The following is a 24,985-nucleotide window of genomic DNA, read 5'->3' as shown; positions in this document are numbered from 1 at the left end:
ACAGTGGGCCTGTTCAAGATCAATGTTGATGCTACGACTTCAAAGAACTCGGCCACTAGTTCAATTGCAACAGTTGTACGGCGAGAAGATGGAGGTTTTGTCAGAGCTTCCTCAGTTGTTTTGAAAGGCATCACTGATCCTGAGACACTAGAAGCTATGACATGTAGGGAAGGTTTTGCAGTGGCAGCGGATCTTCTCGTGCATCGCTTCAGATTGGCAAGTGACTGCAGCAATGCTGTACGTGACATCCAGGGAGAAGGCATGGGGATATATGGCCATATCATGAATGAAACAAAGGCCAGCAAGTTTAGATTGTGTATGAAGGGAGAGGGGCGAACATCGATGCACACAACATGGCAACTTGGCAAGGAGCTCTATTTTCCTTGATCTAGGTAAGCATGTGTGGTTTCAACATCCACCTGATGGTGTGTGTGTATGAACTATAATACTTGATAATAAAGATGTGGATGATGCTCAAAAAAAAAAAAAAATCCTACCAACCATCACATTTTTTTTTTGAGGGGTACCAACCATCACATGGCATTGCATTTCTCATTTACTTATATACATCACCAGATTACAAAAAGCTCATCTCATGATATAGTTGCCAACAAACCGGCATGGAGTATTATACACCAAACCACTCTACCGTTCCTCTCTACGAACAGGACCCACCTACAGGCCCGGCCCTGACCCAGCCCGAGCAGAGAACCACCGGGCCTTCCTCCGCGCTCAGTCGGACATGTCGTCGTGGTCGTTCCAGCACAGCAGCATCGAGACGCACCGCCGGAGGATGTACAGCCTCGTCCTCTGCTGCTTCAGCACCTCGTGGCACCGGCGCCGGAGCCCGCTGACGCCGCCGCCAGCCGCGTGCTTCCTCCGCCGCGGCAGCTGCGGCCGTGACTGCGCGCCGCCGTCATCGGCGTCTGCCGGCGTTGACAGGTGGTGGTACGCCGAGCAGACGGACTCCGACGCCGAAGCCGCTAGCTCCATGGATGCGATTACGCTGTAGAAGAACCGAAGAAGAAAGAGAGACTTGCGGCGGGAAGAACAGCTGTAGCAGGAGAGAACAGAGAAGTGGATGCTGATGAAAACAGATAGCGTGGTGTGGCGAACCTGAAGGGGCGCCCGTGTTTTATAGGGCCCGGCCCGGTCTACCCAACAAGGCCCACATGACCGCGACCTCTCGTTATTGAAAGCCGACATTGGCGCTGGAATGACTGTTCTACCCTCGTACGTATTGTTTCTTTAATCCGCCCACTCCTAATCAGTGGATTGAGAACACTAGACGGTTTTGTTTCTTCTTGTTGGTGTCCCTAACATAGTGGTTCATATTTTCTTTCTCCTGATCAATAATCTATTGGATGCTTCCGTCATTTGGAATTTGGCATTTCGATTACATTACTCTCCATGATTTGCAGACGCTTGTCTGCGCTCTGCACTGCTATGTTATAGTACACATGGTTATTGGTTAGTGCGCTAGCTAATGGTGACGTTCGGCTAGCTCAAGTACTTGGATAGAGTAGAAAAAAGGGGCTCCTGACTCGGATCTGATGCAAGGTCTTGCATACTAAAATGAAATGTGGTTACATCACCAGTCACCACTTAAGTTGGACGTGATGCGGTTGCTGCGTACATCCTAGACTAGACGTGATTATTAGAATGGATAGAGACAAAGAGGATTTTGGACACACAGGGCGCTTTGTCCCTCAATTATTTGTGACGTGAACTTAGTCTTAATAAAAATTAGGCATGGGATATTTTCATGGGTTCATAGTAGAAAGCTTTTTGGTGTTCTCAGTTGAAAGTTGACTTCCCACAAGTTGAAAGCGGGCATCGGTGTAAAGTACTCCCTCCGCCCATAAATAGATGTCAAAGATTTATTCAAATTCAGATGTATCTATACACTAAATCGTGACTAGATACATTCAAATTTAGACAAATTTTTGGCATCTATTTATGGACAGAGGTAGTACAAAGTGATTTAATTTGTAGTTAAAAGTTTGATTACCTTAGCAAGAATTCATGATTAAAATTGATGGCCGATGGGGAGGAGCCCATGGCGTTTTATTAAAAAGAATTGTGCAATATAACCGAAATTGCGAGTAAGAAGACCCGAATTTAGGTGGGTGGGAAGTCATGAACTGTGGCATCATGAACCCCTCCTAACCACTAGGCTATGCCAAATTCAAGGCTTCACCAAAATTTGTGGTTAGCAAGTAGAAATTTTAATGTGTTTGGCAAACAATTAGAACTAACCAAGGTAGAAAATATCATCTACCGCCAGCATAGTGGTATTCATTACGATGAAGAGCACCGATCTAATTTATAAGGACAGCCACTCCAAGGATATATTGTTAATTAAGAGAAAACCATGCCAAAAAAACCAAGACAATATGCCCATACCCAACTAAACTAGGCTGGAGTGCCGCTATACGACATGTCGTTGTATTGTCGATGAGTATTTCATGAGGGGTACCTCAAAGCAGAGAGAGGGAGGCGTAAGACGCGGAGCGTCCAGGATGGGGTGACACAAGTCACCTAGGTTGACATCTCACAACATCGGCTAGATCCTACTCCTTTTATAAATCAATATGTGGGTAACAAATGTGTGGTTGCAATGGTGATTCTCGACTAATAAAGACACTCAGACTTAGGGTTATAGGGAGAGTCCAAGTCATATTCTACACAAACTGGCATGGCATCTACTACCTTGTACAACACGAATCCGTCTAGCCTTAGTTGGTAATATTCCGCCTTGTGTGGTCTATCTGGACCTCTATTGACCCATTAGCAATTGGGTCGTTCGGACATGCCATATGTCTGTCACCTCTATAAACCACTCGGGCTTGCCAGAATGAGGCACCGTCATGGCACACCTATTTTGCATATCTCAACAACAACATGAGCATATCGGCAATGAGCACTACGACTACCACATGTGCTAGAGAGAGAAGCCAAAACCAAAGGAAAGCATGTATGGGCGTCTTTGGATCACAGGAATTTTGGAGGATTCCAATCCATATAAGGCTTTCCTTTTGAAAGCCTTTAGAATCAAGGGATTCTCAGCTAGCCGAGAACTAATTTCGTGCTCAGTCAACTCTTACACCATCCGATTTGCATTGTGATTTATGCTAGTCATGAGTTGCAACTGAATTTTGATGACACCATCTAAGTTAGTTCTCAATTGAATAAAAAATAGTCACACAAACTAGATCAAAGGATTTGTGGCCTACCAAATTCCTATGTGATCCATTGTGATCCATTCATATGTCCTGCATTTTCATAGGAATTTCAACTTGAGCTCATATATTATTTTACTTTTCCTTTGACAAGTCCGACGCACTTGCACCCTACATATCTGTCCCAGTCGTGGACATTACTGTCTTTGTATAATTGGCCTTCTATGTCCCTGATGTACAAGTTCTGCTAATTGTGGCATAATTGGCCCTGTCCCTGCTGCACAAATTCCTCCTTTGCAGAAACTCCTAGCCAGGACACGAATGTAAATTCAGTTGGGTCTGAGTATGACCGGGACAGGGACCGGTCAAGCGTGGGCGCACCAGCGGCCGGCACGCGCGCTGGATCGCCGTCGACATCCATTCGCCCGTGACACAAGACTGATGCATTGCACCTGCGACAACTATGGCCAGAACCCTATCGGCCTCGCCGCGGCGCGCCCACACGCCGGATGGACGTCGGATAGCGTCGTACTACGTAGGCGCGTACGTGGCAGCAGCTCGCCGGTATGGCCCCGTGTGGGATCGGCGCTCCTTCCGGCCGGCACACCACGTTCTCCTCCACCGGTGGCAGTCGTTGCTTATCTTCTCTGTAGGTAGCTCGCCGTCTGCCGGCGGCGCTAGTTAAGCCGGGGACCACACGTGCGTTCCTATGTTTACGCCCACGTTTTCCCTGCCATGGTTTCGCTTAAACCCATGCGGTAGCTGAGTCTGAGCGCGGTCTTGAAATCAAACCGATGATCCAGCTGAATGTGCGAGAAGCAAGTAAGTAGAGACTGTAGACTATGGGCGCGTTTGGTGATCTGCATGCTCCTTGGTTCGTATCGGCCTAGCAATTTTCGGCTGTTTGGTTGCTTAGTTGCCTAAGCCGAGTCTGTGTTGTTGCCTCGCAGGTTCTCAAACCAGCGTCTGTATCTGGAGGAACGTCCAGGGCCAGGTCCGTTCTCGCGTCACTTTAGCTCCAGCGATGCACGAGCTCTTGCTTAGGCTCTTACACTACTTCACACACCCTCTCTCAAATCAATACAAACGTAGTCTGAATCCAAATAAGATGTACACGAAAAAGACGAGTGTCGATGATACGAACCAATTTTCACGATCGGTTTCGAGTTTCATCGATCGTAAATCGTCAATTTCGTGTATGAAGTTTTAAGCGAATTTTGTGAAATTCATCGCACACGCTCAACCGTTTGAGATTTCCTTTTAGAAATAGGTTCACCTCACTATTCCGCATGACTTTCATGTTGATAGGTTTTTGTTTCGGTGTACATACGCTGATACATAATTGACTCACAAGTATACTGCAATCTGTAGGTATGTGTGACTAGGGTTTGAAGTACTTTTGCTCAACTTCTCGCTCGCCATTTTCATGAATAGCGATATGGTGATGATAGGTGAGAAGTGAGAGGTGATAATCCATGGTGGTGTTCGTCTTCGTGGTCGGCGACGTGCTGTGACCGACGTGACCGACGGTGTCATGGTGATGTTCGTTTTCGTGGTCTGCGATGTGCACATGCTTGTGACCGGTGTGACCATCGGTGTCCTGGTGGTGTTCGTCTTCGTGGACGGCGACATGGTGCTGCTTGTGACAGGCGTCACTGATGGTGTCATGGTGGTGTTCGTCTTTGTGATCGGCGACGTGGTGATGCGTGTGACCGGCGTCACCGACGGTGCCATGGTAGTCTTTGTCTTCGTGGTCGGCGACGTATACATGCTTGTAACCGACGTGACCGTCAATGTCATGGTGCTCTTCGTCTTCGTGGTCGGCGACGTGGTGATGATTTTGACTGGCGTGACGATGGTGTCTGCCTTCGTGATCGTCGACGTGCCAAAGAGGTGAGAGGTAAGGTCACCATGTGGATAAATGGTGAAGCTATGTAATCAAACGATGGGGCCTGGCTTCCTTTTCCGACGCGCAAAAAACCGCACAGCCTACCAAACAACCCGGTTTTCATGGTCCATGGCCCGTGACGCGCACGCAACCAAACGCGCCATATAATTATCCTTGTGCGTGCTAACATTGCTGGTGTTGACCACGATAGATGTTTTCCCCGTCTTTTTTTCGCGACTACTGTGCAATCGTACACATAGTATTCTTTGTAGCGCTAGCATTTTCCATGTTTTTTGTGGTTCCGTTTGGTTTGCAGCTGAGTTCAGTGGTTTGGTTTGCAGCATGGAAGAAATGCTAGCCAAGGGTTCTGCTCCGGTGCTCCTCCCCTGGGAAATTTTGGGCGCATCAAACACAATAACGGTGGAGATCTTCCCATACCTGTTCGTAAGCAGGGGCACAATCATAAATTCAGGGTAGGTCTACCATCTGTACAACCCTATATAGGCCTATATGGCCCCCGTTGTGATGTACCTCATTTTTGTACGTATCTACGGTCACGTGTGTGTGCCGAAATAGAAAGGTCCTACAAAGATCTTGCTCACATGACCTCTTTTCTTTTTATTACGCGACATACATATATTGTATCAATATAGACGGTTTACATGGGCTGGATATGGGTTTCGGTGGACCCAACACACGAAAAAAAAAAAAATATAATCCTTCAACTTCATTTAGGGGGGAGCACCGGAGCAGCCCTCGCTAGCCAACGGAGGGACATGTGGTGCCTGTCATGAGCTGGGTTGTCTGCGTAACCAACCATCAGAGTCCTACTCCTGTTTTTCATTTTGCAGCGGAAGGACAAAATAGTACTAGTCTATATCAAATCAGTGGGCTTTTGCGTGATTTGCATGGAGAGACGTGCTATGTGTTGAGGTGTTTATGTAGATTTTCTAAAGCATTTTCATCATTTCAGACTGTTGATTGTTAATGCATAAAATTTAACATAGTATTAGTAGTAAAGGTCCCGAGTTTGAATTTTATGCCCCTCCGTCCATGTACAAGGCCTACACATCTGAGTTTACAGAGGTTGGCCCCCGTTCACTATCACACATAAGGAGATGTTTCTCACAACGCAAAGATTATGTTAACCCACATTTGACTGCTGAAGTGTATAACTAAATTGCCTAGTGCTTTTTGTTAGTTCAGACGGTTGGTTGCGTTAGATAGTGCATAAAGGTTGGCATGGAATCAAAGCTTAGGGTTTCGAGTTTGTGTCATGTCTTTTTTAATTTATTCTAAAATTGTTATTTCACACTTTGCATCCACGTATTAACCTGTTTTTGAGAGGGGGTATTAATAAAGCATATAAATAAGTTATTTAGTTTTTTTAGTTGCGTCGGCTAATGCATGAAACTTCGTATTGACCACGTTAGACAATCCAAGCAAAGCGTTGGACAGTATATAACCTCTATAGGCCATCCAATGTAATTAAGCTGCCAAACATACAATACATTGTAGCCCTGGAAGATTTGTCAAACAGATTGCATGAACTGTACAGCTCTTGATGTCCTGTGCGTTCCGATCGATGGTTGATGCCTTGATGGTTCATTGATTCCCACATGTGAACGGGGTCCCTCGGTTGGGATTAACAATCTGTGCTCGGGGAGACTGATGTTCTGTTCTTGCCTGCGGTCGCCAGGCAGCGTATCCACCTCTCATCCGCTCGGAGATTGCTGCTCTCATTTGGGCCTGCCTACCGCCGATCACCCACCTGATCAGATAGCTGTCTTACAATGATTATCATCAATTCATCATGGACACAAGATCCTGTGAGCTTGCAAGCCATGGTGCATCTCGAGGGTACTACGCAATTATCCAGATTCGCTTGCCTAACTACTATTTGTTCTGTCAAGTTTTAGTTAGTTGTCCCTTGATAGCACCGAAGCAACGAGGGCCTTGATTGCTTCTTATTCTGTTCGTGTCATTAGCATGTGTTGCGCTAGCGAGAAATTGGCATACGGAGCATGTGTGAAATTGGCAGCAGGATTCAGGAAAGACTTCAAGTGAACAGCAGATTGAACAACTCTTTGCAGATTCTTCTCCGAGCAACACGGCACATAGATAAATTATATCACATCATCAGATGTTCAAGAGAGGAAAATAATTTGCACCGTAATTTTTTAACACATGGATACAGTGCGGATATTCGGTGTCTCTACCGGCTCATGGAGTTCGCTCACTCCGGACAAGCTCATATGCTTCAGATCTCACCATCCTCCCAAAGATCATCCAAGGTTTTGTAAACGCTCAGAGGGTGAACTGCGAATTCTGCTTTCAGCAACCTTTCCTGCAGTATTTAGACCAAATCGTGTCAAGAATGGAAGGGAAACATGGAGTTCTGCAACCTTATATTTCTGAACTCTGAAACATTAAACATGGACAAGAAGAATGTGCAACGTTGAAAGAAAGGAGTTGAGACATGCCTGTTTGATTTCAGAGAATTTCGCCATCAAATCTTCAGAAATGGACCAATTAAATATGTCGAAGTTCTCCTTAATCCGTGCTTCATTGGCGCTTTTGGGGAGCACACTCTGGCCCATCTGAAGACCCCAGCGTAGAGCGACCTGTGCAGTTGTTTTCTCCAGCTTCTTGGCAACGGAGATGACAATAGGATCGCTAAGGAGATTAGCCCCATTGACCGCGGGTGATCCATGCGAACCTAACGGCGAAAATGCCTGCAACGACACAGGCTTGAGGTTATTCATAATAACATAGGGGATAGGGCACTAGTGCAGTACTGGTAGTAGCTCGCAGAACTGAACGAAATGCTGGCAAAGTTAGTGGTAATAAACTAGTAATAGCATATCAAACTTACAGAAAAATGAACACCCCTTGACTGGCATAGTTTGCGGAGATTGTCTTGCTGCCAAATCAGATGGCACTCAACCTGGTTGACTGCTGGAGGCACGCGTGCAACGGCGAGCAAATCCACCAGCTTCTTGCGAGAAAAGTTACTCACGCCGATTGCTCGAGCTTTGCCAGAGTCGTATAACTTCTCCATTGCTCCCCATGTAGCAGGAATATCAGGTGGCAGAAAGTTTTCAGGGGACACGGTAGTTCCTTTCTTGATACGGATTGGACCATGAATCTGCATAATTAGGTCATTTCAGCAGACAAGTCAGGTATCAGGTAACATATAAATAAAGAGTTATGTTGTGCTAGACATTTCAGTTAATCAGTTCGGTTAAGAGTTCTACTATGGAACTTTTCTTAGCATGTTCTCAAAGAGCTTTTTTACGGTGATTGGCATGGAATTTTGGTTCCGTCTAATCGAATTTTGGTTCCGTCTAATGTAATTTTTCGTGACCGTTGATTAAATCTGTGATAAATCTTCTGTAAGTTCTATAATAATATGACACCATAAAAGAGCTCTGGAACGGACGTTTTAATCCGTGCTGCAAAAAAATAAATCAGAACCAGATCGGAGGATTTGATACATCTCGATACAGAAAGAAAAGCACGAGCACCCGTCGCCGCCACGCAGCCGCCGCCCCGCCGACGCTGCTGCCCCGGAGCCGCCGCCGCCACGCAGCCAACCCCCCGCCGACGCCGCTGCCCCGCTGCCGCCGCCCCGCAGCTCCCGCCCCGCAGCCGCCGCCATGCAGCCGCCGCTCTCTGGAACTGGAAGCCATCCCGAAGCATGATTTCGGACTAAGACTCTAAGGCAATGTAAAAAAAATTATCACGTTCGAACGCCGCCGCCGCTCCTCTTATCGCCGGCCACGTCTGAACGCCGCCGTCTCTTCTCCCCTCGCCGGCCATGTCAGAACGCCGCCACCGCTCCTCCCATCGCCGCCCGGACCATGCCGAAGTGCACAAAGACGTCGTTGTAGTCCTGCCGATGGAGGTGCTCCGACTCCAGTAAGATACCGTCGCAGTAGCAGGTCACAGTGTCGAGCGACGGCGGCAGGAAAGCTAAGGCGGAGACTACGAGCGAGGACGACGCACGGCGGAGGCGGACCAAGGGGACGGTTGAAGGATTGAGGGAGAGGACCTGTAGCTGGAGAAGCTACAGCGAGCTGGGGCTCCGTCGAGGGGATCGCTGAGGGAGAAATGGACATGGTTGAGAGAGTGAGAGGATGAGAGCCGACGAACGATTGACGATTGAGAGAGACAGGATAATCGGTTTGATGTGCATACGACAGTGCATCCCCACTATGAGATGGTTAGGCGATTGATGCGTGTGCGGCTTGATTTTGTTGTCTGTATACGGATTGGATGAAAAATATTATATGTGTTGCTTTAAGATTCGTGCAGTTTATTAGATGTTTTGGCCATTTAAAAGGACGCTCACTTTTTATAATTTTCGTAAAATATATTAGAGGTTCCGGTCCCACATATTTTGGTTCCGGTCCCATATTCTTGGTTCCGTCAGTTTGGTTCCGTCTATTTACAACCGTCAGATCAGGGTGGATGGACGGTTACTAAAAATGCCAACCATTGTAAAACTTGTAGTTCTCAAATACATAACAGTCTCCAAACTAATTTTTTAATGCAAACGCTTTGCGAGAATTGTCACCAATTTAGCCAAGAATTATGATCCAGAAATTACATCTCATAATCCTAGTGTTTGTATTTAATTTTGTTAGCGTGCAGCTAATATCTAATGACTATGCGCCCAATACACAAGAATATGGCCAACTCATGCAGAAACAAAACTTGGAAATAATCAGGTTATTTGCTCCATAATTTCTGATATTCAGTTAAATATAGTCATATCTCACTATATAAAAGTAAATGCACGAATAACTGAATATACTTTCAAGCAGAGGAATTTACGAGGAACAAATCTATGTAGTCAATCTGCAAATCTTTAAGGGTAGTGCCAAACGCCTCCGGCACATCTTCAGGCGCATGATCACCAGACCTGCAAAATTCAAAAGATTTCTGAGAATACAAAAAAAAATTCACTCCTTGCTTCAACTGAGATCAGTAATGAATCCTAACCATAGCTTCGAGGTGATAAACAAATCTTCACGCTTAACCACACCATCCTCAAATAATTTCTTCAAAGCCAAGCCAACCTACGAAAGCCATTGGTTTCGATTTAGCTATGGAAATGGCACGGCATATTTTCAGATCAAATAAACAATATAACAAATCTAGAAAGCTTCCGCTAATGTTTTCTTGTTATTTATAATTCCACTGGTGTACCTCTCTTTAGACACCCTTTTTGCCAGATTGTCACTTATGCTGATTCCAAATTTCAAAACTTCATTATTTCCTTCTGACTTATCATCAGCATATAGAGATGTATTTCTTTTTATATTATTATGAGTTGCATTAAACTTATCATCAGCAGAAATTACATATATGTCTACCTAATAATATATCAAAATTAAAATAGATGCTTCACATATCTGTTAAATCCAAATATTTGGACTAATGTACACGCTGAAATCATCAACAGGATAGCAAATACTATACTTTTTCCTGAGAGTACGCAGCGTGATTTATTCCATTGCACCAAAAAAAGGTAGCTATTGTGCAGTAATTACTAATACCTGTTTCTCATTGCAGTATATCGGAGCACAATCAATATGCCGATATCCAGCCTGTTGAAAAGCAGCAGTTTTAGAAAGGGGCCAGAAGGATGCAGCTTCATATATCTCAAGACTTCGGAACACAATGAAACAACATGATGAAGCATGTCAAAAGTAAGCTAACTCTGGATTTGCAAGTTCCAATAATTGAACGTGACTAGTAGTCTAGCTGAGATAACTGAACCAACAGAGCTGTTCTTTCGGCCATCAATCTGATTGTGTTAGAGCATGTACAGTGCATGTGCTTAGAGAGGTGTGTAGTAAAACCAGGTTTTTCTGCCATGTTGGATGGCGGTATTGGCGCTTATTGTGAAACAGGACTGGTTAATTAGTTACCAATGCTTAAGAGCTGATTATGTATTTATAACTATTCCGAGTCCAAATATGATAAATTATCACCAACAAGGAGGGGTTGCATTGGAGCAGATAAAGTTTGCACAGACGCCGAATGATGTGGCTATATTTTCTCCTTGAGCATTCAAATATAAAAACTATGCGTTGTACATGTCAACACATTATACAGATTCTGCGGAGCCTAAATAACACAAAGTTGAACCTGTCCTGGGGAAGTGAGCAGGTAAATCTCTCAACACATACATATATCCGAGATTCAGAAAACAATCAAGATAGAATCAGAGCGACAGGAAAAGACCTTCACAGCAGCATAGATGGCACCGTCGACAGCGCCAGGTTCTATTTGCATTGTGCCGAGACCAATTGATGGGATCCTTGCCCCAGTGTTAAGGACGAATGATTCAGCCATGTTTGGTCAGGAAAACCCGGCAGAGACTGGAGTTTATAGCAGAAAAGGACTGCCAAGAAAGATAATTAAGGTGGGTGAGCCTGCGTTGGCGGTGGGTGGGATAATTACACATAACCTATGTACAAGATGACAGACATCAATCAGCATGATTCATACTCCACTACTGATGTAAACATGTTCAGAGTGCTATTCTAGAAGATGGCCCTCTTTCCTGTCGTTGCATGATAGTACCGGGTGATGGCCAATACGAGGTATTAGCGTACACTGCAGCACACCACCGGCATGCTGAGAAACAGGGTGTTGTTGAACTGTTAATGGGGAGACCCAGGTAGCACCACCAAGGAGAGCAACACCAGTAGCAGTTTCAGGGGTTGCTCAGCCGTTTTCTATTGCTGCTGTTATTGCCAGCACTGTCAACTCTCGAAGAGATATGGTCAAAAATCTGTATGTGTAAAGCATTATTGTTGCAGTCATCGATCATGTTAACATCTCCTTCAAGAAATAATCCATATGAGATAGCAAAATATAGACAGCTTATGTGCTGATATCGGGAGCATTGCTGCCAATAACAAGCGAAGGCCAGCAGGTCAAGTCCCGTAACAGGAATTACCGTCTTCAGAACATATAATGAGTTATGGACAATGAGACAGTAATCAGACAGGTACGAACTTGTTAGATAATATAAGTACCCGTACATTTTTTTCAACTATTCCACATCATAATTTACATATTGTTTGGTTGAAGCCACAACGAGCATGTGTTGTGGTGTCATTGGAGAAGGCGAAGTTACAGTTGTGATTCGATGTCGTTTCCTACCCTGTTGTCACTGTGGCGACGCCCAAAGCCAATAGAAGGGGCAGTTGTTGGACCACTGTCTATCTCAGCTTTGCAGAGGGGGCATAGCGCATTTATCTTGAGCCATTTATCAACGCAATCTTTGTGAAAGAAGTGAGTGCAAGGAAGCTCTCGGAGCTCATCGTTATTCAAGTATCTTGCTAGGCAGATACAGCAAATCTGCGTATCAAAGAACACACGTCAGGTTTTAGATTAAACTATGTAATAGACTTGTCAAATAAATAGGAGCATAGGAGAAAAAACTCACAGCATCTTCAGCAGATACAAGCCGCTCCTTGTCTGTTCCAGCAGCCACAACTCCACCACCAACTTCATTTCCTTCACCAGTACGAGCCTTCTTTGTTTTGAACTTGTATGTTCTCAAAGCATTGATTGCTTCTGAAGTAGCACCTTTATTTTGATTTTGATCTTCACGGAAGCTCATTACGGAGATTATGCAGGGTAGGCAGCAACATATCAATGCGCAGAGAATAAAAGGCATAGCATAGCCGATGCAGCTAAATGTGAGGAAGGCTATACACAACCTGAAAAAGAAAACATTACACTTCTGAAACATTTAATGAAAATGAGTTGCAAAGATACTGCAGCACAGGAAGCTAGCACCACACCTGTACAAGTTGGGTGCATCATGGGCAGAAGAATGTCCACCAAATACCCACACATTCCCCACAACAAACCACACAGCAAAGAAACAGTCAAGGGCCATCCTGAAGTGATCAGCATAAGCTTGGGCCCTATAACAAAGAGTCAGAGTGCAACTCAGTTTCACATTCAAAACAGAACAGCTCAATTGAACATTAAATCTGAAGTGATGCCGACTACAGACGTACAAATTCAAAAGGGACCTAATATATCATGGAATTGAAGACTACGTTACCTTGGATTTCGGGTGAGTGCATTGTTTTGCGTGACTCCATTTGTGTCAGTTACAAAACCAGCTTCAGACACACGAGGAGCTGAACTTGCTGTGTGAGAATTGGAGTCAGGAATGCTGTTTGGGGGGAAGTTCTGACTTGCTGGTTCTTGCCCAGTTGTTGGGCGGTTGCGATGGAGATAGCGCCAGTAAAGAAGAGGCAGAGTAGCAATACAACCTACTGTATAACCAATGACCCACTCAAATAACGGAGCATGTGGATGTTCATTCCTTGATAATGCTAGAACGCAAATAGCAGCTATAATCTGGCTAACTGTTACAACAAGCTCAACCGAGATCCAGCAAATAGAATTCAAAGGACTTTGCTGACGACGGGCACGGCTATCATCTCGTCTTTCTCCAGGAGCATTCTGGGAGTTAGATGCATTAGTAGTTGTCTCTGAAGAACTTTCTGGGATACGAGGCAACCGATCCGAGCTATCGCTATTATCCCGACGAGATGTTGATGGAGAAGCAGCGTCATCCCTTGGGCTGTCAATTGCGATCTCGCGATGAGCGCTTTCCATTTGGTCTATGAGTAAAGGGTGATTGTCTGTTTCACTGCCTGTTTCTGATTCAACGGAATGAGCAGCCATCAACAGAAGGTTGCATAGGAAACTAGCTGGTCGTGCTTCTCAGAAATTCAGGTGCTTAATCCAAGGCAAGGCCTGCTGTTTTATTTATTTTACCACAAACAGCAGGTCGCCTTCACTGCAACTGAAAGAAAATGAACAACACAAATTAGCTACTGTTGAACTAGAAAGCCATTACCTTATTGAAGGCTGTATACAGCATTGACCAAAGAGGAAATAACAAGTATGATGGTCAATTGAAGTGATCTGTGGTAGAGAGTTAATCTGCCATTTATTTTACTGCATTTACAGCCACCACATGACAACCATACAAGAAAAGAAACCATTCATTTCATTTATTTTAGCAGTTTGACTGACATATTGTACATAGCTGTCACTTGTGCGATCATAAGGAATGAGCAAGCAGATAAGCGGTGTATTACTCACAACAACAAAAAACACAGTTCTCTCAAAGATGTTCAGAGGCTTATATCCAATCGTAAAAGCTTCTGATGTGAACTCAACCTAACGCCTTAATTTGTTTGCGGTCATGGTGGCATGCAAGTCCGTGTACAGATCTGGGCCCTAGCATCACAGCAAATGTGTATGTGCAGCGCATGAACACTGAAAGGATCTAATCAAATTACATCAGATGGCATGCTATTACTCTTAGAAGTCTGATGTTCTGATGTAACAAAGAAGCAAACTGTTCTATCCTTCCCCCGTACAATATTATAAGTTTATAAGTAACCAAACCCTAAACTGAAGTTCACAAATTTCCCCTCACATTTTCTCCACCATTATTCAGAGAGTACCTAAAGAACAAGTTCACCGCATACAGAAGACCTGGCAGAACAAGCAGAACCAGAAGCACCACATACCTAAGGAATTCCCCGCCCCAGGAACTGTCTCTCCAACGACGGCTAGCAGCAACAGCAGCTCCTCCAATCGCCTGAAACTGACAGATTCAATCAGGAATCCATGAGAAACCAGGGGGAAAAGCAAGCAAGGGAACAACGGCAGACACGTACATGGACCACTTAAGACCAAATCAATGCCTGGCCTGCAAGCAAGCGTCCTCCCGCCGAGGTTTCCGGCAAAGAAATCGAAAGAAGCAAGATCACTGGCCGAGCTCGGACGGCAAGATCGGGCTGGAGGGGAAGGAGCAGGTGCCAAACCCTTGGACCGAAGCAAGCGCCCCCACCCCACGGTTAGTTTAACAGAAGTGGCGGCGTCCAGCTAGCGGGGGGGAAGAAGAGGACGCGAATATACCAAAATGGCGACGGCAAGGTCCAAAACTCGCAGTCGACTTCTTCCTCCGGTCTCCAAGTTGAGTGACGACGTATTCCGTGGAGGAAGAAAAAGGAGATTGTTCTTAAATGTCTTGGTTTTCTTTGTTAAAGAAAGCATTTTTAAGGAATCTTTTGGTTCTCGAGGTGGCAGAAGGAGAAGGGCGCGCTGTGCCGATCGTGGCCGTTGGAACGACGCGCCTCTCGGATTGGACGGTGGGAGTGAGGGGAGGGGCGTCAGGATCTCGCCTGGCCGCTTGAAACCGAAGGTGCTCGCGCGGTACACGTGGCAAGGCTCAGACTGGTTCCGCTTCCACTGGGAAGTCTGCTGTTTGGCGCCGGAGAGTGAGGCACCAATGCATTAGAGCATCTCCAGCCGTTTGGGCTCCCCACCTCCAAATCCAGCGATATTGTCGTTCGGATTGAAAGAAAATTTGGTCTGGGGAGACCCAATTTTCCAGCCACGAGCCCAGGAGACTTCGGCGAATTCAGACAAAATTGGCGAGTTCGTTCAAACATAAGCGAAATTTAATGATATTTAACATATAGAGGCGACTTCGTACATAAATAGGCCGAATTCGTACATATATTTGAATTCGGCGATTGGCAAACTAAAACTTAAACTAAAAAGCGACCTACTACATGCCAAAATGGCGGTAAAAGGACGTGTAGTCGCCGCCGTCGTCATCGTCGCTCGAGCCGGCGTTGTCCTGGGGCGGCGGCGCCTCGTACCAGCGGCTCGTGCCCTGGCCAGCGTCGCCGGCGCGTGGCGGCGACGGACGGTAGATGTCGTCGTCGCTGCTCTCCTCGAGCTTCACCACCTCCCTGGGCGCGGCGTTCCTAGCGGCGGATGGTCTGGCGGCGCGGGCGGCGAGTTGACGCGCGGCAGCCAGATCCAGCAGCCGCCGCTGCTGCTCTGCCTCCTGGCGCTCCCAGTCCCGCCTAGACCACTCCAGGGGAGGCTGTTGTCGGCGGGCACCAGGTCCTTCAGCGACCTGGCGATCGCCTCCGCCACCGCGGTGTCCTCCGCGCGCTTCGCCTCCTCCTCGGCGAGCTGGTTTGCGACGGCCTCCTTCTTCGACGACTTCCTCTTCCGCCCGCTCTGCGGAGAGGAAGGCTGGTCGCGGATGACGAGAGCGCCGCTGCTGCACCCTCTGGTCGGCGGTGGCGACGCCGGTTCCTTCTTGACGGTCAAAGGAGACGCCCACTCCTTCCTGACGGTGGCCGGCGTCGACCCGCCGGACCTGGACGCCGACCGCGAGCCAGACGAGGAGGAGGATGCCGCCATCCTCCTCGGCATCCAGGAACTACCGTGCCGGCGCGACACGGTAGCCGCCACCAGCGGCGGCATCCCCAGGACGGGGGAGTTCCCGTCCTCGATGTGCGCGAGCACATTCTCGAGGGTGCGGCCAGGCGCGCTCCACCATCGGCGGCGGTCGGCGGCGTTATTCCTTGCCGGAGGAGGAGGAGGGCCGTCGTACGCCCGGATTTCGCGTTCATACCTGCGCCGGAAGAACGCGATCCACGACCCGTTGGCGGCGGCGGGATCGGCACACCGCCTGCGCTCAGCCTCCATCCCCCCGGTGCGCGGAAGTCCGGCGGCGCCGGGTAGCCCGCCGCGTGGAGGAGTCGTCCCTCCCATTGGTGGAGAGAGCGGCGGCCGAAGCCGTTGTTGGCCGCACCGTCATTCGCCATTGCTACCTCTTTCGAGTTCGGGGAAGATTTGGTGGAATGCGAGAGAGGTGAATGCGGGGCAGACGCGGTAGTTCGGCGATAAATAGAGGTAGGCGCGCGTGATATCGAGGCGACGACTTTAACCTCGCCGCGTGGAAGCTACGCGTCCGGCGACATCTGACCTGCGGCAGGCTTTTACAGCGCGCGGAAGACGATGCGATGAGGACGACGATCGGTGTCTCTCGCCGACAAGTTGGGGCCACCAGACGCGCGGGAAGTTTCCTCGACGTTTCGCGTGCTTTCGTTTCGTCCGGAGTCCCCGACCGCTCCCCGGGGGGCCGGGGATGGCGTGGGATCGCCGGATGAATTTAGACCCAAATCCGGACGAAATCGAGGAACCGGGGGGCGCGACTGGGCCGAATAACGCCGTCCGGATTGGAAAAACATCGCTCGGGGGCCTAGTCGGGGAGACGAGTGGAGATGCTCTTAGTTGGGGCGGTGAGTTCGTCAGCGAGAGTATGCATAATGTAATGCAGGATTAGGTTGGTCATTCTTGCTCTTTAGTGGAGTTACTGGAGTAGTACGAAGTTTAGTCGATGATAATAATACTCGAGTGCTCAGTGGTGAAGCCTCATTGGAAACTAGTGGTTATAAAATTTCCGTCAGGCTCTCGATAAGCTTTTCTGCATTCCAAAAAGCATGTTAGCAGTCTCTCATGGATGCCAAAAAAAAAACTCGAACTTAGTTAAACCATGGTTAATCAGAATACAAATACTACTTCCGATTCACTAACCTAAAATCTTTAAGCTTTTTCGTAAATGCATGTATCTGGACACAAATCTAGTTCACCCTAAAATATCTTAGATTAGTGAAGGAAGTACATGGCATTTCAAGGCTTCGAGCGTTCACCGCCTCCCAATAAATATCATGGCCAATGGTTAGCTTTCAACAGTCAAACTAGCTCTAGCTACCTCTCAGTTCTTATCAGCTCTAGCAAAAAAATTCAGTGAACACAGTCCGACAATACACGACTACATGATATGATTAGCAAGGATATTTTTCTGTGAGGAACACACATTAACCACCAGTGAACTGGGTATATTTCAGACCAAATAATGCATTGCCAAGTTGACAATTGCACGTCAGGACGGGCAGTACGAATACGATAGAGATGGATGGACCAACAAGGGAGACTGATGCGCCGTCAATTATTATTTTGGAAAAAAAAAAAAAAGGTGACATCAGCCACGCCCGATGTTATTATAGAAAAATATTTAAAAGGAGACATCAGCCATGCCCGACAGCAATTCTTATTACACATTTTAATGGCCACGCCGGTTTCATTCCATATTTCATTCTTACCTACCTGCGGACATCAGCAACGGGAATCATCTAATCCTGTAGGTGAAACACCGAGCTTAGCATATTGAGGTTTGTGTCAATAAAGAATTTGGTAACGATCAAATGGACTGGAAGCACATTTAGAAGAAATGGATTGGTAACGCAGGAAACCAACATCAAGTACAAGTGTTTACACGGACTGAGCTCTCGCAAATGTCTACGGGCAGATTAAATGGTGCAGTAACACCATATGGCCTGGCTGAGGAAATCGGAGGTTCAAATTTACCTCCATCTAGAGCCTCCCAGCATGATAACCTCCTCGGCGCATGAATCATGATGCCGCGGCTTGGCATCACCGACATCCTTCTTCTCGGTTACATCACCGTACAGGTCTTTAAGTTTGGCTAGGTTGCTCGCAGCAGTTGCCTTCTCCTTGTTTGTGTCCCCAAATGGACTTGATCGAGGTTCATTCCTGCTTCTACTTCTGCTCCGGCTTCGGCTCCTGCTGCGGCTCCTGCTTCTGCTCCTATGACGTGAGCTGGAGCGCCTGTGTCTACTAATGTCATGCTCCCTTCGGCTATCTCGTCTTTCTTCTGAATGCCTGGACCTGTGGTAGTCGCGGTCCCTGCTGCCACGGTCATAGTCTCTGATGTCCCTATCATAATCCTTGTCGCGGCTTGAACGATCATGTTCTCGGTCACGGCTTGAACGGTTAGTATCTCGGTCACAGCTTGAACGGCCATTGAGAGGGCTGTCCCGGCTTCTACTACGACGAAATGGTGAAGATGATCTTCGATGATCATCTTGGGTAAATGTTCGCCGAACTGGGGATGAATCCCTTGTGGAAGCACGGTGTGGAGCACGCTGTCCGAAAGAAACTGACAAAGAAGCTTTAACAGAAGGGGGCCGACGGGCCGTATCCTCTGATCCATGACGACTGGAGTCTCCAGTCGCCCCAGAAAGCTTTGTTGGCAGCTTCATCTTCTCGAGATTCGCTGTTACTTCACGAACTACTGGAACAGGAACTCTTGGAAGGATACTGTCGAAGTAGTACTGCAACATGAAAATAAAAAACAGTCAATATAAGCTTTGCTGGCATGAAGTCAACATAAGGTGACATGATTCAATCCATTATAGGGATATGGGAACTGAGAATCACAGAGGAAAAAACCTTGAACTAACCTACTTTGTATCTCTGTTTAAAATAGCCGGCTATAGCCAGGCTATAGCCCGGCTATAGCCTTTCGCGAGGCCCGCGGCTATAGCTAGAGGCTTTAGAGGCTAAAACAGAAATAGCCGCTAATAGCCCGGCTAAGGCTATTTAGCCTTAATTTAGCCTCATAGCAGCTAACTTCCTGCTCAATGAGCCCAAAATTTTGGACCAAAAATTTCAGTCGACCGGTCCATTTGCTTTGCAAAATAGCCACCAAGCTCTAGTTATGTAATTATGGGCATAACTATGTCCTAAACTACGTAATGATGTTATAATATTTGGACAAAACTATGTATTTAACTATGTGTGAACTATTATGTGTATCTCCTATGTGAAGATGTTATTATGTTATTAATTTGTGAATTATTGATATATATATGACTATATGATGCTCAATTTTTTTCATTATTTAGCAAATACGCTATATGGCTATAGCCCGCTATAGCCCGGCTATAGCCTTTCATAGCTTCAAAAAAAATCGCGGCTATCGGCTATAGCCCGCTATTTTAACCAGAGCTTTGTATGCAGCTATTCGAGAAAGAAAAAGAAAAGGTTAAAGGAGGGAATATACTATGAACAGGCTATGTTGTGGAACCATGACTTGCCTGACTAAGAAAATTGTCCAGTTAGTTGGCATAGTTTCTGAAGATAAAGACAACAAACGCAGGATTAAACACTGTTCACAGCCATTAGAACAAAATAGGCGAGTTAAACTTATCTGAAGCCACAATATCATGGAAAAATAATCCCATGTAGTATAGAAATCAACTTCACATGAGAACTGAAGGATTAGCTACAGATAGGTAAGCCAATTAAGGAACTAACTTTTGGACATAGCTATCCTGGCATGGAGCTATTAATTTACATGAAATGCTAATAAAAAAAATGATAGGCAAAGAATGCACTTATGAAAGAAGAGGAACTTAAGATGCAGACCTGTCCAAGTATAAGATCACGTACATATACACCCATGGTTGTCATGCGACCATTAGATCCAGGTGAGAATTCCTGCATCATGAAAAAATATTACATGATTGAATCAGCTCTTATCCAAACTAACTATCTCATTAATCAGACAAATATATGAATGGCAAAATATTACATGATTGAGTAAGCTCTTATCCAAGCTAATTATCTCATTAATCAGACAAACATATGAACGGCATACGTTTTCTCTTAATTGTTAATGTGTATTCATTATGTCAATAGATCATGTTATCTGGAAACTGAACGGAAGCTGCATACAGTTATGGACTTATAAAAGACATATAACGGTGGGAGACGCAAAAGAATTGGAAATAAGTAAACAAAAACTCAAAAACAGCAATACCTCATCATCCTTCAAGTAGGGCTCGTACCATGTCCATAGGATCTTTGGATCTGCAACATATCGAAGATACAGGAATCCTATCTGCAAGACAACACCAATTGGTTATTTACCAGAAACCAACTAATTATCTAATATCTAACAGGATAAAAGACAAACAAAAAATGCTCACAAATCCAATGCACAGACTGGTACACTACAGCTTGCAAACTTTGTCATCCACGTGTCCTAGGACCAAAACCGAGACACAAGGCCATCCAAGGAAGTCAAAGGACTGTTAGTGATTATAACAAAAATGTAAAAAAAAATACATATTAGTGAATAAAAAAAATGAAAGAGCTGCTTTTTTAGGATATAAGTGGAAAGCACAGATCTGTTACTGCAAAGACGCTAACATTGGGTTCTTGTGTAACTTAAAGAAAACCTAGTGCATGCATTAATCACACATCTAACGAATAGATAAAACACCATGAAGTGTGGCATTCGTCAAAAAGAACTCAGGTCAAGGAACTTACAGCTCTAATGTACGGGGAGTCAGGATGCTTCAACAAACCATGCATCTGTTTCACAGTAAGCTTCATTGTGAAAAATTTGTAGAGAAGACAAAATGCAGTGGAGGGGCCTCTGCAATTGCCAGTCATCCAAGGCTCCACATGATCAACATGGTAGTAGATCTCGTCAATGACCTCATGATAGGTCTTCATCCTGTAGAGCTCCCTGAAGTAATCAGAAGAGACGATGTTCATACAAAGAACCTTCTCCATCAGCATATCAATGGGCTTCCCTGAAGTCTGTATCTCCATGTTTCTGCGAGCACAAGTCTGAAAAAAGAAAGCAAAGGAATCCTATTAGCTCAAAATCCTCAAAGCTTATTTAACGTGCAAGCAAACAAGTAGAATATAATGAATATTTTACCCAAATTACGAAAAAAAATGACGAAACTTTGCTACAAATATTGAGCGAATATATACTAAACTTTTGCCTTCTGAGACACATGTAGACCAGTTTCCACACCTCAAACGGCTAAATTTTCCATGTCAATTGCTACCCATGAAATATCCAACTGACTCAAGGTCGAAATTCTACGTTGTTACTATCAGTGCGTCCAATACGTAATGACATCCAATCAAAGCTGCCAGCAGGAGAGGAAAAAAAAGGCACTAAATCTTAATGGGTGACACTTTTTAAATATTATTCACGCGATTAAGAGACTCAAGAACTCTATGATGTCCGAGCAACCTGCAATGAGCCTTTTTTCACCATGTATGTAGCCTACAGGGTTCTCAAAACACATAATCTCTCCAATATATTGCAGCTGCAGTTCTACTGGGTCAAAAAAAACAAGGAACAGTTTCACATGTAGATTTTGCGACTACGACCCGTATAAATTGGAAACCCTAACGGCGGTGGACGATTTCGTCCAGATGGCATTCCCGTCGATTCCGCGTGTAATAGCAAACAAGAGCTCGAAAATAGTATAATCTGCAAGACAAATCTACGTGACTAGCAATCGGAAAATCTATGTGGTCAGAGACGGAGGGACACTCACACGAGGGATGCGGGCGAACCCTAGAGGCTAGGACCTCCTCGGCTTCCAAAAGCACGGGCAGCTCGCGCAGATCCGAAGCAAACGATATGGCGCCGCTCGGTGGAAGGTTTCGCTCGTCTCCGCTCCGGCGACAGTGATTCGGCTGAGATTCGGCTGTAGCTGGGCGCCTGGGAGGTCGCCGGAGATAGACGAGGGAGGGGAGGAGGAGAAGGCCGGCTGTGGATTTGTGGAGGTGGGAGAGTCGCGTACGACTCGGAATCCAACAGTTTATTGGGCTTTTCAACCAGATGATGGCGTTTCCTGGGCTCTCGCCGAGTCCGGGCCATTTTCTCAAAAAGGAGTCAAGGCCCATTATGTGACTAGACTGCAAATCTGTAACTTTTTTTTTTCTTTGACAGTGCGACAATTTGAAAATTTGTTTTTCGTTGTTTTGTTTTCTCTTGCTGGGAGATTTTTTTTATTTTCTTGGTTTTAATAATTTAACAGAAAAATCATGAAAACAATGCTGATTATATTACACACGTGGGTTTCGTCGCACTGACAATGCTTGATGTGCTTCTCTAGGTGTAGTGAAGTCGCTAAATCATCCATGTGAAATAAAATAAAAATTGGCACGCTGACGATATAAGTTTTCAATTGATGGCATGGAAATATTCTGGTGCGTCCACAAGGAGCTGAAAATAATATATGTACCTATGAATGTTTATTGTACTTTCATGCCTTGTTTCCCCATATGATTTCGCCTTTCACCAACAAATCAAAGCCACATCTATGTTTTTGCCTTTTTCTTTTGTTACATTTCTTAAATTTATTAAATAATAAATTAAATAATTTATGTTAATGTAACAATAAAAGGATATACCTTGAATATGCATATAGACTTTTACCCTTGCTATAGAAAAAAAATTACAATTGAAGTGCCTTTGTTCCGTCTCTTGCACAAAGGATCGAATTGTGTGCATGTAGCTTTGGTGCGCAAGTTTTAGCCAACCTGCAAAACATGTAAAATAGTGAAGGTTTGGTTTGAATCCGTAAGAAATGTACACGCAAAAGGAAGTGAGCCTAGCTCAACTGGTTGGAGGAGTGGATGTACAAACCCAACATCTGAGTTCAAATCCTCATGGACGCAAATTTAGGTTCCTATTTATACTTGAGGCCCAGGCTAGACCTGGTACTCACACAATTTATCTTGAGGACTATGCTTTAATCTTAACCAAGATTAAAAATCTTAATACTCATGCCAAATGGCTGTGTGCATCCCTGGTTGGTGCAGAGGCCGGGAAGTGAAATTCTCCCCATCTTAACCCTTTTGGAAGGGGCTGATGGGAGTAAAAGATGACTTCTTTAAGAGGGGTAAGTTTAAAATTGGGAACGGGATGACGGTTCGGTTTTGGGAGGATGTCTGGTTGGGCGAAGTGTCGTTAGCCCAATAGTATTTGTCTCTTTATAATATTATCCAACGGAAAAATGTGTTGGTATCTACGGTATTGAATCAATCTCCTATTAATATTGATTTTAGGAGATATCTTAACGAACATAAGTGGAATTTGTGGTTACACTTATGTGAACGACTAATGATGGTACAACTGAACAATGATAAAGACTAGTTTGTATGGCAGTTAACAGAGTCGGGTTTATTTTCAGTTAAATCCATGTACCTTGATCTTATGAATGGCCATACTAGATTTCTGAGAAAATATCTTTGGAAGATTAAAATACCCCTCAAGATAAAGATATTTATGTGGTTTCTTAGTAATAAAGTGTTGCTTACTAAGGATAATATAATTAAGAGGAAGTGAAACGGGTAGTCAAAAGTGTTGTTTCTGTGATAAAAATGAGACTATTGACCACTTGTTTCTTTCTTGTCCATTTGCAAAATTAATCTGGAGAATGGTATATTTTTCTTATAACATTCCTCCCCCCGCTAATATCACGAATATGTTTGGTAATTGGTTGAATGGAGTGAAAAAGAATGATAAGGAGCATATTCGCATTGGAATCTCAGCGATTTGTTGGTCTATATGGACAAGTAGAAATGATATTATGTTTAATAAACAAAAGGGAACCAATTTTTTACAGCTTATTATTCATGCGGCGCATTGGATCCAACTTTGGGCGTATCTTCTCCCGGAGGACCAGCGGGGTACTATGGCTATTGGATGCAACCGAATCTTGACGGTCGCACGGGATTGCTATTTCCAGGCTAATGGATGGCGGCACACTATAAGGATTGAAGATTGAAGATGGATAGATTTTGTTTGTTGTTCATCTTTGTGTGGCTGTTTATTGTTACAGCCTTAGCTTCCATGTGATTGTAATAAGTACACTTTGAACTTCATTCTTTTAATAAAGGATATGGCTGTGTGCATCTTTTGATGCAGAGGCCGGAGCGATGCTCCTATATAAAAAAAAACGCAAAAGGTATAGTATTGTCTTTTTCTTATAAAGCGGGATGAAAGGTCGAAAGCATGTTTCAATGAATACACAAAAGGTATATTTCAAGAGGCAAAATCTTGTCATACCATATTGGGCTTTACGTATCACTGCATGCTTGAGAAAGTGGGCTTGTGTCGATTGACTGTATAAATATGCCTTAAAACTTCATTTGGATGAGGCCAAGTTGTGTCATTCAAAGACAACTCATAGCTAAAATGAATTACAGATGACCTCATCTATTTTTATATTTTGAATCAAAACAACTTCAGTTAAAATGCTGACATATAGGCTTGTATGCATTTGCCAATTTGGCAATTGGAATAAGAATTTATTTATCTAAATATACATATGTGGATTTCTGGAAGAAGCAAGAGTTTTGG

The 24,985-nt window shown here is 45.0% G+C and overlaps 4 protein-coding genes across 13 annotated transcripts; all 4 read right to left on the bottom strand.

Moving 5' to 3' along the window:
• Positions 1-403: 403 nt before the first annotated feature.
• Positions 404-1,105, bottom strand: LOC127341882 (small polypeptide DEVIL 8). Its single transcript, XM_051367849.2, has one exon. The coding sequence runs from the start codon at positions 991-993 to the stop codon at positions 733-735; it is 261 nt and encodes an 86-aa protein (XP_051223809.1). The 5' UTR covers positions 994-1,105; the 3' UTR covers positions 404-732.
• A 6,169-nt stretch (positions 1,106-7,274) lies between these two features.
• On the bottom strand, positions 7,275-11,477 carry LOC127294820 (aldo-keto reductase family 4 member C10). The gene is made up of 7 exons (XM_051324720.2): positions 11,326-11,477; positions 10,635-10,685; positions 10,078-10,154; positions 9,910-9,997; positions 7,946-8,218; positions 7,554-7,805; positions 7,275-7,417 (listed from the first exon to the last, which is right to left on the bottom strand). Exons 1-7 carry the CDS (start codon positions 11,434-11,436, stop codon positions 7,331-7,333), a joined length of 939 nt encoding a protein of 312 aa, XP_051180680.1. The 5' UTR covers positions 11,437-11,477; the 3' UTR covers positions 7,275-7,330.
• A 614-nt stretch (positions 11,478-12,091) lies between these two features.
• LOC127294811 (E3 ubiquitin-protein ligase At1g63170) lies at positions 12,092-13,904 on the bottom strand. Its single transcript, XM_051324712.2, has 4 exons — positions 13,169-13,904; positions 12,900-13,025; positions 12,539-12,815; positions 12,092-12,450 (listed from the first exon to the last, which is right to left on the bottom strand). Exons 1-4 carry the CDS (start codon positions 13,798-13,800, stop codon positions 12,223-12,225), a joined length of 1,263 nt encoding a protein of 420 aa, XP_051180672.1. The 5' UTR covers positions 13,801-13,904; the 3' UTR covers positions 12,092-12,222.
• A 4,300-nt stretch (positions 13,905-18,204) lies between these two features.
• LOC127294766 (pre-mRNA splicing factor SR-like 1) lies at positions 18,205-22,412 on the bottom strand. Of its 10 annotated transcripts, none has more exons than XM_051324654.2 (6): positions 22,170-22,410; positions 21,136-21,441; positions 20,624-20,704; positions 20,230-20,301; positions 19,865-20,086; positions 18,205-19,133 (listed from the first exon to the last, which is right to left on the bottom strand). In XM_051324654.2, exons 2-6 carry the CDS (start codon positions 21,421-21,423, stop codon positions 18,363-18,365), a joined length of 1,434 nt encoding a protein of 477 aa, XP_051180614.1. In that variant the 5' UTR covers positions 21,424-21,441; positions 22,170-22,410; the 3' UTR covers positions 18,205-18,362. The 10 variants fall into 10 exon arrangements, 8 of the variants coding, with proteins under 8 accessions (XP_051180614.1, XP_051180628.1, XP_051180618.1 ...); XM_051324668.2 differs by having other exon boundaries at positions 19,865-19,969; positions 22,170-22,409; XM_051324658.2 differs by lacking the exon at positions 22,170-22,410 and adding an exon at positions 21,978-22,096.
• Between the last annotated feature and the right edge of the window lie 2,573 nt (positions 22,413-24,985).

This window comes from Lolium perenne, chromosome 1 (assembly GCF_019359855.2).
Source record: "Lolium perenne isolate Kyuss_39 chromosome 1, Kyuss_2.0, whole genome shotgun sequence".
NCBI lineage: Eukaryota > Viridiplantae > Streptophyta > Magnoliopsida > Poales > Poaceae > Lolium > Lolium perenne.
This window is presented reverse-complemented; position numbering and strand designations above follow the sequence as displayed.

What these genes read in the sequence shown, in the direction of transcription:
- LOC127341882 (XM_051367849.2), bottom strand. Translation starts at nt 993, where the DNA reads ATGGAGCTAGCGGCTTCGGCGTCGGAGTCCGTCTGCTCGGCGTACCAC.
- LOC127294811 (XM_051324712.2), bottom strand. Translation starts at nt 13,800, where the DNA reads ATGGCTGCTCATTCCGTTGAATCAGAAACAGGCAGTGAAACAGACAAT. An exon ending in GATGCACCCAACTTGTACAG is followed by an intron (nt 12,816 to 12,899) that starts GTGTGGTGCTAG and finishes TTTCTTTTTCAG; the next exon opens with GTTGTGTATAGCCTTCCTCA. An exon ending in TTGTATCTGCTGAAGATGCT is followed by an intron (nt 12,451 to 12,538) that starts GTGAGTTTTTTC and finishes TTTGATACGCAG; the next exon opens with ATTTGCTGTATCTGCCTAGC.
- LOC127294820 (XM_051324720.2), bottom strand. Translation starts at nt 11,436, where the DNA reads ATGGCTGAATCATTCGTCCTTAACACTGGGGCAAGGATCCCATCAATT. An exon ending in CCATCTATGCTGCTGTGAAG is followed by an intron (nt 10,686 to 11,325) that starts GTCTTTTCCTGT and finishes GCTTTTCAACAG; the next exon opens with GCTGGATATCGGCATATTGA. An exon ending in AATTCTCTGAAATCAAACAG is followed by an intron (nt 7,418 to 7,553) that starts GCATGTCTCAAC and finishes TAAATACTGCAG; the next exon opens with GAAAGGTTGCTGAAAGCAGA.
- LOC127294766 (XM_051324654.2), bottom strand. Translation starts at nt 21,423, where the DNA reads ATGGAGATACAGACTTCAGGGAAGCCCATTGATATGCTGATGGAGAAG. An exon ending in GTGATCTTATACTTGGACAG is followed by an intron (nt 20,087 to 20,229) that starts GTCTGCATCTTA and finishes ACCTATCTGTAG; the next exon opens with CTAATCCTTCAGTTCTCATG. An exon ending in CACAACATAGCCTGTTCATA is followed by an intron (nt 19,134 to 19,864) that starts GTATATTCCCTC and finishes TTCATGTTGCAG; the next exon opens with TACTACTTCGACAGTATCCT.